The sequence below is a fragment of the Petromyzon marinus genome, chromosome 13 (assembly GCF_048934315.1).
Source record: "Petromyzon marinus isolate PM22_M1 ecotype Great Lakes invasive population chromosome 13, UKy_Petmar_22M1.pri1.0, whole genome shotgun sequence".
NCBI lineage: Eukaryota > Metazoa > Chordata > Hyperoartia > Petromyzontiformes > Petromyzontidae > Petromyzon > Petromyzon marinus.
In genome coordinates, this window is record NC_133679.1 from 9,059,538 (window position 1) to 9,076,243 (window position 16,706).

A 16,706-nucleotide genomic window follows, 5' to 3' on the forward strand; every position below is an offset into this window, starting at 1 on the left:
ATTCGGAGATTGATGGGGTTGGCGGAGGCTCTTGTGCAATTCAGTAGTCAAGCATATTGCCGGAAATCGAGTTTAAAGGCGTACCCTAGGATACGATATTCCACGGTGTCACACTTAACTGTTTTGCTTGTGCAGTACCAGCACTGTTGGCTTAGGGGTGCAACTATTCACCTACACCGTGATTTGATAATTCGTCACAATTCAAATAAAATAACCGATTCTCTTTAACTTCACGGTAAATGCAGCGGTCAATAGTGTAAACTAACAGCGGATTTTGAGCCCTTCGCAAATTTGCTCCTGACAAGGTCTCCCCACGCCATGTCTGTCATGGGGATTGTTTGACCGTACTGCATCATGCTCGCTAGTGCGGGTTGGTCAAGCATTGTGGTCCAGAACTGTGGTTATTAATATTCACCCACTAAACGCATTTAAAGGTTCTATCTGGCCCTCAGTTTTGAAAATATTCCTCACCCTTGCTTTAAGAAAATTACATGGACGAATTAATTAAATAATAGAACGCGTCATATACGTGCCCATCGAGTCCTTCTTTACCCTTTTTCCATTGGCACAGCTCAGCCGAGCCAGTGTATGCCTCTCACGATACGGGTGGGTTTTCCACTGGCAATTTGCCGTGCCAAGTAACGATCAAACCGTCATACGCTCGACTCACAAGCACATGTGAATATGGTTCGGGGCCAAGCAGGGCCAGGGGAGGGGCTAATGGCATGCCGATTACGTGTGACGCCAGTCAGGGTAAAGCATCACTGTGTCATCATCTGCACGTGTCTCGGCTCATTCATTTCACGTGACGTCTGCAACATGCTGACATCACAGTTGCAGTTCTGCAGTGGGAAAAAAAAAAAAATTCTAGCTCGTCCAAAAACCACACCCGAGCTGACCCGCGAAGGCCCCGGCACGGCTCGGTTGTGCAGTGGAAAATAAGTTACCTGTGTCCCGCAGGGCGCGGCGTGCGGCTCTACTACATCGGTGGGGAGGTGTTTGCCGAGTGCCTCAGTGAAAGCGCCATCTTCGTGCAGAGCCCCAACTGTAACCAGCGCTACGGGTGGCACCCGGCCACCGTGTGCAAGATCCCGCCGGGCTGCAACCTCAAGATCTTCAACAACCAGGAGTTCGCCGCGCTCCTCGCTCAGTCGGTGCACCAGGGCTTCGAGGCCGTGTACCAGCTGACGCGCATGTGCACCATCCGCATGAGCTTCGTCAAAGGCTGGGGTGCCGAGTACAGGTGAGGGCAGCGACAACAGCGGTCGTGTTGTTGAGGCGCAGTTGCGTCTCAACATGTACCTTATACCATGACGCTGCAAATAAACGGTGGGAATATTGTCCGACATAGAGAGAGAGAGGCAGTCACAGGCATACGCAAGTATATGTGGCTCTGTGTGAGCCTGTGGGTTTATGTACAAGTCAATGAAACATAATTTGGATCCATATAATGTCTATATAGTGCCTCGATGTGACTGCACCTCAGTACGCTGTAAGTAACAGGAGGCATCTTTTGGTAGAGAGAGGCACTCGTAGGTCTCTGTGTCATTCTATAGGTTTCTTTGTGGGTATATGAGTATATAAGAATGTGCATCTATATATCAGTATATGGGATGCTCTCTGAGGCTATGGGCTTCTGCGTGAGCCAACACAAAAGTGGAAAGTGCAAAGTGGATTCATATGGAATCTAAATGTGACCCGCATTTCAAGACGTTGCACAGAAAGAGTGACATTTTATTATGGAGAGAGGCAGTCAGTTATAGGCAGAGGGCAAAAAGAAAGGTCATGCATGTGGACTTGAATAGGGGTAGGAATTCGGTAGCACAGGCGGCTGGGGGGAAGGGTGGGTACTCCAGCTGACCTCGGGGGCAGCAGCCATCGAACTAATACAGTCACCGCATCACGCGCATTCATATGCGCTTCTGCGGCCGTCTGGAATGCTCTTCCTTCCAATATTAGGATGTCACCGGAGCTATGCACTTTTAAATCTAGACTGAAAACTAATTTATTCAGAACTGCTTTTTGTATTTAGTTTGTTGTCCTTCTCCCGCACCTCCGATTAGCATAGTTGGCTATGTACGATGCGAAAAAAGTTCAACACATCCATGCATACAGCAGTGACATTATACTATACGCACCCTTAGTGAGGAGGTCGAATGATAGCATGGGTTGGTGCCCCCGGTGCCACGTGGAATTGAAATGCTGGCTGCGTATTCAGACAGCACTGGCTCGGATTATTCCATCCGTCTATAGATCCCCGCACGTGATATTCCCAGTGGTGTCCAGCGCCAGAAGAAACGCGTATTTATGGATCGTTGCCAAGTGGTTAAAATAAGTTGGACCAAAAAAAAAGTTCATGTAATTTAACCTCAGTTCCCTGCTGGTTTCTCCTAACTTCAAAACGTGTCTGGACGACAGTGCGGGGGAGTTGGCCCTGGTGAACCAGATCTGGACTTTGGGGCTGGTTGCCAGTGTGGCAGAATTCCAATACAGGCCTAGTAAATATGTTTAAACAATGGTGCAAGTTTCTTAAATCCCTCCCGCCTGTGTCTACCCAGCTGTATAAATGGGTAAACCGCATTTAGTCGATTGGCAGGTTGTATGATGTGGGCTAAAGTATGGGTACTCCTACGATTTTCTAAGTCATTTGACTAGCCTAGAAGAGTAGGCCAAAAATACCCTCTTGCGGAATCCCTTCCTGCAGCAGTTGCATGAGCAGGAAATTATAGGGCTGCACCTTTGCCTTGTACTTGTGTGAAATCCTTGGCACTGGTATGGTTTAGAGTTAAGAGGAACTGCATTTGCAAGACCAAAAAGAGTCTGCAAAATGTGACCTTTTACCCTGTAACGCAATCAACGTTGGCTTTGGCTGGTGCAAGCAAGCCAGGGCTGCAACGCAGCTCTCATTCTCACAGCTACTGTAGGGGATAAACGTAAACAGTCAGTCCGAATTACCCACTTAACAGTGAAAAAAGGGTTATCCATGTGTGTGAAGTGTCCCTGTCAGTTTTATGCGAAAAGTTAATGATGCACGTGCAATGCTGCATGTTTGTTTATTATTATGGTGATTATTAATTCATGTATTTGTTCTTGTTGCCTTTTTTACACCCCTTTGTCCCCCACCCCCCACTGCTTGTTTTGAATCAGGCGTCAGACGATCACGAGCACACCGTGCTGGATTGAGCTGCACCTCAATGGGCCTCTGCAGTGGCTCGACCGTGTGCTCACGCAGATGGGCTCTCCCACCGTGCGTTGCTCCAGCATTTCATGAACGCCGCCGTTGGCGGCGGCGCCAGTCAACGCTCGCTTTCCCCGCGCGTCATTCGGTACCTTTTAGATCCTCGTCTTAAATGAGCACGGTTAACCACTTTTTCGAAAAACACACACGCACGCGCGCAGAGAAGTAGCACTGTTCTCGCAGACGCTGAAGCGGAGATATTCTTTCCGTGGCTGAACGTCTCTCCCTTGAGCTCTGGTGCTTGCATGCGAAGTGTTTCTTGTGCCCATCCGCAGTTTCTTCAGTTTGCAAGCACGTCCATCGGATGTTGCTTTTCTTAAATTTCTCTATTTCTCTATAGCACTTTGCCAACTGGTGTACACTTCCAGCTCACCACTGACACATGCAGCTTGCATTATTTTGATGAGACATCGTCATCATCTCCAAATTAAGGCCCCTCCTCACTCCCCCACCACCACCAATTTTCCAATGTTTATTTTTCTGAATTAAAATTGGAATCTAAAGTATATTTTTTTTGCTTCAATTATAAGCTCTTTTAATAAAGCGTTATATGCGTGGCGTTATGGAAAATCCCATTAGGCCCCATTTAATTAAATGAGCCCCCAGAAAAAGAAAAAAAATGACACCAATAGTGAGCAATTCACTGATGCAGGGCACATGTGGATTTCATCACTGCCAAATCATTTACCAAAACCAAAGCACTTATATATATTTCTACTCTTCAACTTTTTCAGCATATTGTTCACATTGTATCACAAATACCCAGGCACAATTATATTCAATTATGTCGTCTCCAATTTCCCACAGCGCTAAAGCAGGACTTCTGTAAAGCTAACGTGCCGTGCCGTATTAAAACTGTACCAGTGTGGCCTTTGTTATTACAGTAAAGGATTGCCGTCCCTTGGATAACCTTTGCAACATGTACGGCAGTTGCCAACCACAATCTTGCCGGAGTATTGTGAGCGTTTCAACATTTTGGCAGCACGCAAATTATGCCCATCTGTCGTTGTGTGAGGCATTGTGAGCAAGGGAGAATATGCTAATAATGCAATAATTACCTGTGCTTTTAAAATGCCATTCCTCGCTATATTCATTAGTCAACTGAATATGGCTTGCGGTGACAAACTGGGCTGCATTGTTTTGGGGATGGGTAAGGATGGGGTGGTGGGGGGGGGAATATTTCAGATTCTTTCATGCATAAGTAGGTCACTCCCTTCATATTTGGAAATCCAGGGTTAAAAATCCTGCCCAGATTCCAGGAAAGAGCCACGAGTTTGAGCCATCGGGTAAAAAAACAAAAATGCGATGCAAACACAACAAAGCATTCGGCGCCTCTCAGTGCGGCGATGGCGGCAAGACGTGCGACCCCGGTGCCGGTGACTCTGGGAGCATCTCAAGCAAGCCAAACACGGCCCAGGCCCGTTAATTTCCCGCACAAAGGGAACCTATCCAATGGCTGCAATTTCTGTTGACGCCACGGCTCTGCGGGCTGAGAGAGAGAGAGAGAGGGGGAGAGAACTCTGTAATGGCAGCACTGCGAGCTCGAGACCGCCGGACAAGGAGGGTGGGGTGGGGGCACGGAAGTGGAGCCCCGGGACGACAAGGGGGCGGCCGCGACGGGCACGAGGGCTGTCTCTATTTGCGCAGACGTCTCGCCATGTCCGCACTTGCTGGCCAAAAACGGCCACAAGAGAACGTGTGCACCCCGCATCGGTTCGGGGGGGGGGGCATGCCAGGGCACATCCACCGCCAGACGGCAAGCTAAGGCGCCCGGCAGCTCATCAAGCGATAATTGTCTGTGAGGCAAGGCGGGCTCGTGATCACTGAACACGTCTTGGGCAGGCTGGCGGCATGTCACTAATGCGCAAAAGTGAATCGAATGAGGTTTTACGGTTTTTGTTTTTTCCCGAGAAAATGTTGGTCTATCACTTACTAGGGCTGTTTTGCTTTTAATCAAGCCAATAAGTAGCGTAGTGTATGTCGTAGCACTTGCTCTTAATCTGCCTTTGCGTTGTAATAGCCAGCAGCAATGTGAAATCGGTATTTTGAGTGCATATTTTGCAGTTAAGCACAATTTCAAAATCATCGCGATCTGACGTTCGACTCTCGCCCTTAGTGTAGCGTTTCTGCTTTCGTTTGTAAAATGCACCTTTTTATTTTCTAACAGATGTATACGTTGTTCTTTTAATAGACTTATGAATAGTATTTTTCTTTTAATTTCCAAATAATTTTCATTTGCTTATATAATTGTGCAATTTGTGTGTGTTATAAGAGTATATAATTCAGAACCTGCAGTGCCACGTACACGTTTAGTTGTCAGATTTCTGCCTATGGTGTCGATAGTCATCTCATTTTTATTAGTCTTTTAAGTTTCAACTTTTTTGCATTAATGTTTCACTCCCTGAAAACCTTAAGCCTTTTGAAAAGATATGTATAAGATATATATAGTTTAGCTTAAATGCATTCAAGAAGATCCAGTTACCGGCTTAATTGAGAACGCAAAACTTTTCGCCTGCGTGCTGATTTTCTGTGGAACACATGGCCAACTCGTGTTGGTATAGCCAGTAACGTGTTCAATGCTGTTGAATGTTTTATGCTGAATGTGTTTTTGTTTGTGCTCCCCCCCTGCCATGCTTTTTACAGTCTAACAATGAAAGTACTTATCCTACGAGTCAAATATTTTCTTAAAACGTTTATAGGGAGATGATTTTTGCTTAGTGTGCAGGGTGTTTTTCCTTTCCACTTCATTCTCGTTGGTGACGTGTTGAACTTTATATCAAGGCACACACATTGTGAGTGGAGGGATCCAGAGCCAAACAGTGCAGAAGGAACAGCATCTTCAGGTGTTTCGTGGGAATTTTTTTCCAAGTGGCGATGACACTAGACCGTGACAAGTGGGGGGCACTGGGTTGCCCGATGTGTCAGTGCTACGGTATGGAAATAAGTACCTCGTACATTCATTTGATAGGAAAATGACAACAAAAATCCCTTTGATGAAACAGGAAAAAATCTGGTGGTTTCTTGATCGCATGAACATTGAGATGGTGCTCATCTTGTGTTTAATGCCCTGAGCCAGTGGTGTACATTCCACATTCACGTGGTGGGGGCAAGTATATCCAATAGTACAATCATTGTCGAATTCCCCACTAAGTGGTACTTATTTTATCGACCCCCCCGGAGAAACGATGGGCTGAGTCAAACCACGCCCCAACCAGGATTTGAATTCGCAGCCTTACCGATTGCGATCTGCCCACTCTACCGCCGAGCCGCAAACCATGAAACGCAATCACGAAACAAGCGCGGTCTAATTCCTCTGACGCCCCCTTCAACTGCCGAACGCGCGTAGTGCACCCCTAATATTTCGGAAGGCAATAGGAAGGGATTCTTGAGCAGTATTTCCTGCCCTTTGCAAGGGAAGCGTTTGGTGAAGGTCAACGAGTGTTTCGTGAGCCCTTGTTTGTTCAGCCGGCGCCTGCCAAGTGCCCGTGGCACCTGCGAGCCTTTTAGCGGCAGGCGAACAGTGCCCCGAGGGCCTGTGGGTGGACGGAGGGACGGAAAATGCGACATCTCGACGCGCCGGCAATAATGTGAAGGCGGTGGGGGGAGGAGAACGATGCCCAAATAATATAAGAGAAATTGTCCCAGGTGGTGCCATATTATTTTTAGTTGTTGCTGTAAACGAATTCGCTTGAAGTTTAAAAAAAAAACGATCATTTGAAAAACTGAAAAAGCGAACTGTAAAAAATAATAATACTGAGCCGATTGTGTTTGTTTTCAAACGTGGTCACGTACGATATATTTTCGTAAATACTGTACCTATTTCCCGGCTGCCCTTACTACGGCCGTCTCATCATCCCGGCCGCTGACGACGTGGCGCTGACCTCTCGCGACGCGCGCGCCTCTTCGTCCCCTTGTGTTGCATAATGGTCGGTTGCATTACGCAGAACATTTGCAGTGAATAAACATTTTGCTTGGAATTGCTGTATAATGGAAGACGCCACCCCCGCCCCCCCCCCCCCGTGTGTACATATGAATAATGTATCACATGTATTTTATAATAAACCAGCTTATTAAAAAAAAATTGCTCCGCCCCCCCCATGCTTCTATGTAATTTTGCTCGAGCCGTTACTTCTCTGAGTTATAGTGTGTAAGAAGTTGGGGCTGTTGAGCTAATCTGCACCTTGGCTGCTGTAATAAGGAAGTTCATTCTGAACTGTGGCGTGCTGTGTTGTTTTTATATTTTATATCGTCAACAACAAGGGATACAAACATGGGAACACATCCTCAAAATAACCAATGCGCACTCGCCTGATTCTTCGTGAGCCCCATCTGGTCTTAAGAGCAGGAAAAACGGCAGGAGAGAGTACGAGGAAGAATGATTGGAGACGACAGAGAAACATAAAAATGGGAGGATGAGTTTCATTCCCAACGACCGAATTCGTTTCTGACCTAATACCACATTTAAAAAACACATAGCACGCCGCAGTTTAGAGTGAACTTACTTCACCAGCAGCCAAGGGGCAGATTTGCTCAGCTCAAAAAGGGAGACCGCCACGCAATTGAACTCTTGGGTTGGAGGCCTCGTGTGGGGTGCAGTGGGGCGCACGAGTTTACGTGCGGCGAGGCATTCTGTTTCCTGCCTGTGCACCACTACAGCCTGCCTGGGTACCACTACAGCCTGCTTGGGTACCACTACAGCCTGCCTGTACACTACCACCTGCCTGTACACCACTACAGCCTGCCTGTGTACCACTACAGCCTGCCTGTACACCACTACAGCCTGCCTGTGTACCACTACAGCCTGCCTGTACACCACTACAGCCTGCCTGTGTACCACTACAGCCTGCCTGTGTACCACTACAGCCTGCCTGTGTACCACTACAGCCTGCCTGTACACCACTACAGCCTGCCTGTACACCACCACCTGTCTGGGTACCACTACAGCCTGCCTGTACACCACCTGCCTGTACACCACCACCTGCCTGTACACCACTACAGCCTGCCTGTACACCACCACCTGCCTGTACACCACTACAGCCTGCCTGTACACCACCACCTGCCTGTACACCACTACAGCCTGCCTGTACACCACCACCTGCCTGTGTACCACTACAGCCTGCCTGTACACCACCACCTGCCTGTACACCACTACAGCCTGCCTGTGTACCACTACAGCCTACCTGAGTACCACTACAGCCTGCCTGAGTACCACTACAGCCTGCCTGTGCACCACCACCTGCCTAGGTAACACTACAGCCTGCCTGTGTACCACTACAGCCTGCCTGTACACCACCACCTGCCTGTACACCACTACAGCCTGCCTGTGTACCACTACAGCCTGCCTGTACACCACCACCTGCCTGTACACCACCACCTGCCTGTGTACCACTACAGCCTGCCTGTACACCACCACCTGCCTGTGTACCACTACAGCCTGCCTTTACACCACCACCTGCCTGGGTACCACTACAGCCTGCCGGTACACCACCACCTGCCTGTGCACCACCACCTGCCTGTGTATATAGTTGCGAGTAAGCTGTCGAGGTACGGAGGCTGTGAAGTTCATGAGGATTGTGAGAAGAGAGCCAGAGATCGAGCGTCGAAGGTGCGTTCGTTTTTATTGCGTATCATGCTTTTACTCGATAACATACATTGTAAAACCGTCGTTATTCAAAACATCGATTCTAGAAACAGCAATATAGTCTCCAACTTATGTGTTTGTTGTAGTTTCCTATTTATTTACGCAATTGCAGGGCCGTTATCTGTACGGGTGAGAGTCACCATCTTTGAAAAGGTATTTCTCGAGAAAGCCAAATATGTTGTCCGCAAAAGTTTGTTGTCTCTGCGGCTGTGCACTGTCACGACCGAGACTGTGTGGTGGTTTCTGTGCACGGACATTGCCAAACATGATCAGGGGCTTCAGGTGTTGTCCTGGTTGGTGTCCGTTACCGCTTCTCAGAGGAGGTGGTTGCCAAGTATTGTTTTGTGCCGAGTGTACATCTTCTCCGTTCACCCTGACTCTCACGGTATCTTTCCTTCCGAAGATCAGAAGACGCTTAAATGAATATTCAATTGATCTGATGGTAGATGTGTCAGTAGGTGTGACAGCGGATCTGCTAAAAGATCTGGTGAAAGGTCCGGCAGTAGTACTGGTGGTAGGTATGGTGGAAAGACTAGCAGGAGAACTGGCAGTATCTTTCCTTTCGAATATCAGAATACGCTTAAATGAATATTCACTTGATCTCCTGGTAGATTTGTAAGTCGGTATGGTTGTAGGTCTAACAGCAGATCTGGGAAAATATGTGGTCAAAGGTATGGCAGTAGTACTGGCAGTGAGTCCAGTTGCAGAAGTGGAACTAGGTATGGTTGTAAGTCTGCCAACAGATCTGGTGGTAGATTTAGCTGTAGGTATGGTGGTAGGACCAGCAGCAGAACTGGCAGTAGACCTGGTGGTTGTATGTCTGGCAGTAGGTCTGGTTGTATGCTCACCAGAAGGTCTGGTTGTATGTTCAGCAGTAGGTCTGAATGTGTGTCCGAGAGTAGGTCTGGTTGTATGTTCACCAGTAGGTCTGGTTGTATGTTCAGCAGTCGGTCTGGTTGTATGTTCACCAGTAGGTCTGGTTGTATGTTCACCAGTAGGTCTGGTTACATGTTCAGCAGTAGGTCTGGTTACATGTTCACCAGTAGGTCTGGTTGTATGTTCACCAGTAGGTCTGGTTATATGTTCACCAGTAGGTCTGGTTGTATGTTCACCAGTAGGTCTGGTTGTATGCTCACCAGTAGGTCTGGTTGTATGTTCACCAGTAGGTCTGGTTACATGTTCAGCAGTAGGTCTGGTTGTATGTTCAGCAGTAGGTCTGGTTGTATGTTCACCAGTAGGTCTGGTTGTATGTTCAGCAGTAGGTCTGGTTGTATGTTCACCAGTAGGTCTGGTTGTATGTTCAGCAGTCGGTCTGGTTGTATGTTCACCAGTAGGTCTGGTTGTATGTTCACCAGTAGGTCTGGTTGTATGTTCAGCAGTAGGTCTGGTTACATGTTCACCAGTAGGTCTGGTTGTATGTTCAGCAGTAGGTCTGGTTGTATGTTCAGCAGTAGGTCTGGTTGTATGTTCAGCAGTAGCTCTGGTTGTATGTTCACCAGTAGGTCTGGTTGTATGTTCAGCAGTAGGTCTGGTTGTATGTTCACCAGTAGGTGTGGTTGTATGTTCAGCAGTAGGTCTGGTTGTATGTTCACCAGTAGGTCTGGTTGCATGTTCACCAGTAGGTCTGGTTGTATGTTCACCAGTAGGTCTGGTTGTATGTTCAGCAGTAGGTCTGGTTGTATGTTCAGCAGTAGGTCTGGTTGTATGTTCAGCAGTAGGTCTGGTTGTATGTTCACCAGTAGGTCTGGTTGTATGTTCAGCAGTAGGTCTGGTTGTATGTTCACCAGTAGGTCTGGTTGTATGTTCACCAGTAGGTCTGGTTGCATGTTCACCAGTAGGTCTGGTTGTATGTTCAGCAGTAGGTCTGGTTGTATGTTCACCAGTAGGTCTGGTTGTATGTTCAGCAGTAGGTCTGGTTGTATGTTCACCAATAGGTCTGGTTGTATGTTCAGCAGTAGGTCTGGTTGTATGTTCACCAATAGGTCTGGTTGTATGTTCACCAGTAGGTCTGGTTGTATGTTCACCAGTAGGTCTGGTTGTATGTTCAGCAGTAGGTCTGGTTGTATGTTCACCAGTAGGTCTGGTTGTATGTTCAGCAGTAGATCTGGTTGTATGTTCACCAGTAGGTCTGGTTGTATGTTCAGCAGTAGGTCTGGTTGTATGTTCACCAGTAGGTCTGGTTGTATGTTCACCAGTAGGTCTGGTTGTATGTTCAGCAGTAGGTCTGGTTGTATGTTCACCAGTAGGTCTGGTTGTATGTTCACCAGTAGGTCTGGTTGTATGGTCAGCAGTAGGTCTGGTTGTATGTTCAGCAGTACGTTTGGTTGCATGTTCAGCAGTAGGTCTGGTTGTATGTTCAGCAGTACGTCTGGTTGCATGTTCACCAGTAGGTCTGGTTGTATGTCTGGCAGTAGGTCTGGTTGTATGTTCAGCAGTAGGTCTGGTTGTATGTTCACCAGTAGGTCTGGTTGTATGTTCAGCAGTAGGTCTGGTTATATGTCCGGCAGTAGGTCTGAATGTATGTTCAGCAATAGGTCTGGTTGTATGTTCAGCAGTAGGTATGGTTGTATGTTCACCAGTAGGTCTGGTTGTATGTTCACCAATAGGTCTGGTTGTATGTTCACCAGTAGGTCTGGTTGTATGTTCAGCAGTAGGTCTGGTTGTATGTTCAGCAGTAGGTCTGGTTGTATGTTCAGCAGTAGGTCTGGTTGTATGTTCACCAGTAGGTCTGGTTGTATGTTCACCAGTAGGTCTGGTTGTATGTTCAGCAGTAGGTCTGGTTGTATGTTCAGCAGTAGGTCTGAATGTATGTTCAGCAGTAGGTCTGGTTGTATGTTCAGCAGTAGGTCTGAATGTATGTTCAGCAGTAGATCTGGTTGTATGTTCAGCAGTAGGTCTGAATGTATGTTCAGCAGTAGGTCTGGTTGTATGTTCAGCAGTAGGTCTGAATGTATGTTCAGCAGTAGGTCTGGTTGTATGTTCAGCAGTAGGTCTGAATGTATGTTCAGCAGTAGGTCTGGTTGTATGTTCAGCAGTAGGTATGGTTGTATGTCCAGCAGTAGGTCTGGTTGTATGTTCAGCAGTAGGTCTGGTTGTATGTTCAGCAGTAGGTCTGGTTGTATGGTCAGCAGTAGGTCTGGTTGTATGTTCACCGGTAGGTCTGGTTGTATATCCGGCAGTAGGTCTGGCGGTAGAGCTGATGGTCGGTCTGATTGTAGGTATGATTGTAGGTATGATTGTAGGTATGATTGTATGGCTGATTGCGGGACCCATGGGTTCCAGGTCTGTGGCTGGCTCCACCGAGCACACCGGTAGGTCGATGTCTGACCTGCAGACGTCATCCTACAAACCCGCGTGGGGGAAGACACAGAGGGGGTAAGTGCCAGTTTAATAAAACATTAGGCATGTTAAATTTCGATTTAAAGCTTTCGTGACTGCAATGATTCATCTTCTTTGGTTCTTTCGGTAAAGTCACGTAGAATGATACGATTATTGTGTTATTTTATTTTATCAATTTATTATTTTATTATCATTCTACGTGACTTTACCGAAAGAACCAAAGAAGATTAGGCATGTTACAATTTATTGATTAACACCCAAACACTCACAATGTGTCTTGTGTCTGAGGGCTCGAAACTATGATTCATCGTCAACCATTATCTATCCACTACTGTATGGTTTCTCGATATCATCGCCATCCCTCATGGTCCTGTGATACTACAATACATCTCCCTTGTACACTTGAGCTGATTTCAACCCTCCATCTCCGCCATCGTCATCCTCTGGGGCACGTTCTCTCCTTTGGCTGCCATTCAATTACCAGTCTTGTCCGTTGGTTGATCATCTACTGTAGCAATGTATCCTGGCGACGCCCACTTACTGTCATTTCTAATATAAATGATATGTCTATTTGCATATGTCCTCTGATCCACGTGATTCTCTTTCTGTCTCTCGCTGTGATTCCAAGCATGCGTCTCTCCATTTCTCATTGTCCTAATTCTGATTAATATGCCATAGTTGAGAGTATGCACTCTTTGAGCACAACATGAAATGTAAAAAGGGCTCGTGAAGTCACAATTCCATAATGAAACACTTAGCATAACGTTAAAGTATGTTTTTTAACTATCTGAATCTTCAAACCTCTTGGACACCTCGTGACATACATGCTAGGTGTGTAGCTACAAGATAACAGCTGTTAACATTGACTCAGTCGGAATAGTGGTTGAATGCTTTTAGACTATAACATTGAGCAGTTGCTCTGCTATTGCCATTCAGTTGCTTCGTCGTCACTTTTGCTCAGTTTCTATAATCCTCTTCACAGAAGTTATGTATGTACGTACGTATGTCGATCTTCTTTCTGTATGTAGCCAATAGTGCTAATCTGAGGTGCATGAGCTAATCGGAGTGTTGGTCCTTATCTGCTGTACCATCATTTGCTCTCCGTACTCTCATTTGTGTTCTCCACTCCTGGCTACTTTGCATTACGGATCTATGAAGCCTGCAGTCAGCGTCTGCCATTAAAACACAATCCGAGATTGACCTTGAACATGATCATACGTGAATACATAAAACCAATAGTAAAATTAAACTCACCGGGGTGAGCCCGACCAAGTCAGACATCCCCTTTGCTCCACGGGCACACCTGTACAGCGCCCGTTCACACTTGTCGAGCGCCCGTTCGCACGTCACGCCGTTCGCCCGCTCCACCGCCGGTGTGCGTTTTTCCCCGGACACCTCCACCACCGCCACCGCCGCCGCCGCCGCCACCGGCACCGGCACCATGGCCTCTGGCGCTTCTGCCGTGGTGGCACCGGATGCCACCACGGCCTCTGAGCGCAGCCTGCGCTTGCCCGACGGCGCGGGCTCCTTCCATTTGCAGGAGGGACGCCCCTTTAGTCTGGCCTGGAGCGTCCGCAGGCCACTCCCTGACTGGCAGTGGTTGAGGACGGCGGCGCGGGCGCAACAGTGGGCCACCTTCAGCCACGGTGATGAACGGAGGGACAAAGGGATGGGTAGACAGACGGACAGTCAGATGCCACGAATTTTGAAGCAGGAGAGAACCCCAGTGAGACTAAAGTAATTGAAACAAGGCTCTACACCAGGGGTGGCCAAGCTGTAACAGACCAAGAGCCGGAAAGTACCCATAAGTTCTGCAAAGAGCCAAGTGTACATATAAGTGCATATATATTGACAGCTTTCAGCACGGGATAAATTCATTATTCTTTGCTACCGTGATAGTGTGTTCTATGTCATGCCCCTTCGATAGAGCTGCATGTGGTGGATTAAAGAGCCGCATGCGGCTCGGGAGACTCCAGATGGCCACTGCTGCTCTACAATGATACATGTTGTTTTCATATATCCCCATGTCATTCCTCGAATGGAAAAAGACATCCACTTCCCTTGTTGGTCACGTGGATTATTTGAACATACTTCACCGTGCTGATCAGTGGAGGTTGCTAAAAACGGGGTCCAGAATCGGTTCAATTATTTATCACAACTGATGTTAACCATGGCCAGGAAAATAATTATGGTCACTGGGTTTATAGTGCAATCCGCTGACCACTGCACCACTGCTTCACCCCAAACTATAAGAATTCACACTTAAAACTACTCAAGATTTTTAAAAGCATAATACAATTAAATGAATGGACACATGTACAGACGGACAAATAAACGTACAGATGACATATTGAAAGACAGTAAATGTGATTGGTGTAAAATGTAGTCACTTGTTGTCAGAGTTCATGGTGATTCATGCTCTAGGTTACGCGAATCACCACCACAGCGTGTGGTTGGTATGTGCGAAGCGTAGATCTGTAATTATCGAAGATCCCCTACCAAATTTTTTGATGATTTGTCACAATCTGGGATCAATATTTCATGAACAAAAACTTTTAACGTCTCATTTGTATTTCACATTTAGTTTGTCTTGTTTGTACAGTTGTCTTTTCTCCGTGAAAATGTATGATGTTAACATTATTAAATAGATTGTAAATAATCCATGATTACACACATGATTTGATGCATTTGTTGCGTATCAATAAATTCCCACTGATGTCCACAACGGTAAGGTTAATGTTGATTATTACTTAAAGGTCAAATAAATCATCATCAGCTGACATGTTCTATTCATTGCTGGATGAAGTCCTCCCCAAGTTGTCACCATCTCAGGCTACACGACCGTTAAGGCAAGATATATCACCATACTTCACCGTGATGGTTCGTGTCGATTGGTGAAGTCACGGTTCTTGGTGATCTGTGCCTAATTGCACGGTGAATCGTGTAAAATTGTGCCAAAGTTAACTTGTATTCATCTGAAACTCTTCCATTCTGTGCCAAAGTTCACATAGTTTGTGTCAAAGTTCTTGTCTAGAGGTCAAACAATTAATTAACCCCCCCTCCCCCCGCATTTGTTTTTACATTGTGGTTGTGACCAACAAAAGTGGCCACTAGTGGCTGCAGGGTTCAATAAGTCATGAATTTAACGATAATAATGATTAAACTTGATTTGGAGCTTTCGTGACTGCAGGAAATACTCTTTGGACTTTACCGAAAGAACCAAAAAGGATAATAATGATTGTGAATCGATTAATATATGTATCATTACAGTCTAGTTAAATCTCTTAGTTCCTGGGTATCATTAATAATGCTCTCTCGGTGACCGGGAAAACATAGCAATAATTTCACACTGCTGGATAAAAGTCTCTCCAGACCATGTCGGTCATGGGTGGTGAGTGGGGGGGAGTTGTTTGACCATACTTCACTAAACTGGTCAATGTGCAATGGTGACTTGCGGAGACCAGAGTCGATGCAAATACTGTATACATTACTCATGATGTTGTTTCCTTGAATGAATCTCAGTTGACCTGATTGACAGTGCTGCACTGTAAAGCCGCTCTTCCCAGGTATGTCTGTCGAACTTCTTTCGCACCGTACGTAGCCAAACGCACTAATCGGAGTTGCGGGTGAAGGTAATGGCCATTCAATTGCTTCCTCTGGACACCAAGGCTCAATTACGTGACAATCTACTGACATGAACATTCTATCATTCATGTCATTGCCTTGAACCAAATCACGCTTGAATGAGGACAAAGTAAAGTATCATGAGGACAAAATAAGTTTTGAGATTGATGATGTGGCTGGATTCCGAAAACGTTCCCTTACACGGCGTTCAGGCAGAACTGTTCCAGTTGAAATGAAGCCCTCATTATTATTACCCTCTACGAAGGCAAAGATCCCCCATATAGCCCTAACAGACTTTTGGGACGAGTTGCTGTTAGCGAGCACCTATGAATGTCGGCACGGCACACGGGGGTGTGGGTGGCCTGCACCACGCCCGGCCACCTTTGTCTCCCTATCAGCGATGTTCACACATCACAACAGGTACTCATTTGCGGATGAGTCGACCTAGGAGAGGCCCAGGGTTCAGTTCAAACAATTTCGGTGGCGAGATGTTATCTCCCTCGCCTGGTATGCAGGAGGACGTAGGTTCGATCCCGACCCTGATGCTTGCGTGCATATTTGGAGTTTGCATGTTGTCTCCGAGGTCGCATAGGTTTTTCTTTTCCGGGTCCTCCGGTTTTTCCGTCCACGTTTAGAAACATTCGTTTTGTTGAGCGCTATCATTTGCGGCCAGGTCGCTTCTGCAAAAGAGCGATATAGCTTGGTCGGCCTTGGTGGTGGCCCGTGAGCAAGCATCGATCCCGGGCACTCCCCCACCACCAACAACAAACTAAAGTGGCAGAGTCTGTACTGTGTCGTCCTTCTCCCGCACCTCCGATTATCACGGTTGGCTACGTACGGTGCGCACGAAGTTCAACTACAATA

At 46.8% G+C, this 16,706-nt stretch overlaps 2 protein-coding genes across 3 annotated transcripts in view; one reads left to right on the plus strand and one right to left on the minus strand.

Annotated features, from left to right (window-relative positions):
- LOC116941967 (mothers against decapentaplegic homolog 3-like) overlaps positions 1 to 7,334 on the plus strand; it is a 29,840-nt gene extending 22,506 nt beyond the window's left edge. Inside the window, exons 8-9 of the mRNA XM_032953403.2 lie at positions 961 to 1,243; positions 3,148 to 7,334. Of these exons, the coding sequence (XP_032809294.1) occupies positions 961 to 1,243; positions 3,148 to 3,271 (407 nt within the window). The 3' untranslated portion in view covers positions 3,272 to 7,334. The remainder of the gene's footprint in view (positions 1 to 960; positions 1,244 to 3,147) is intronic.
- Positions 7,335 to 8,837: 1,503 nt separating this feature from the next.
- Positions 8,838 to 16,706, minus strand: part of LOC142924428 (uncharacterized) — a 357,538-nt gene continuing 349,669 nt past the window's right edge. For both annotated transcript variants that reach the window (XR_012941649.1, XM_076066847.1), the window contains exons 3-4: positions 13,473 to 13,853; positions 8,838 to 12,221 (exon numbers count right to left, since the gene is read on the minus strand). Coding sequence is in view for 1 of the 2 variants with exons in the window: in XM_076066847.1 (XP_075922962.1) it covers positions 10,268 to 11,257 (990 nt within the window). In the remaining variant the exon portion in view is untranslated. The remainder of the gene's footprint in view (positions 12,222 to 13,472; positions 13,854 to 16,706) is intronic.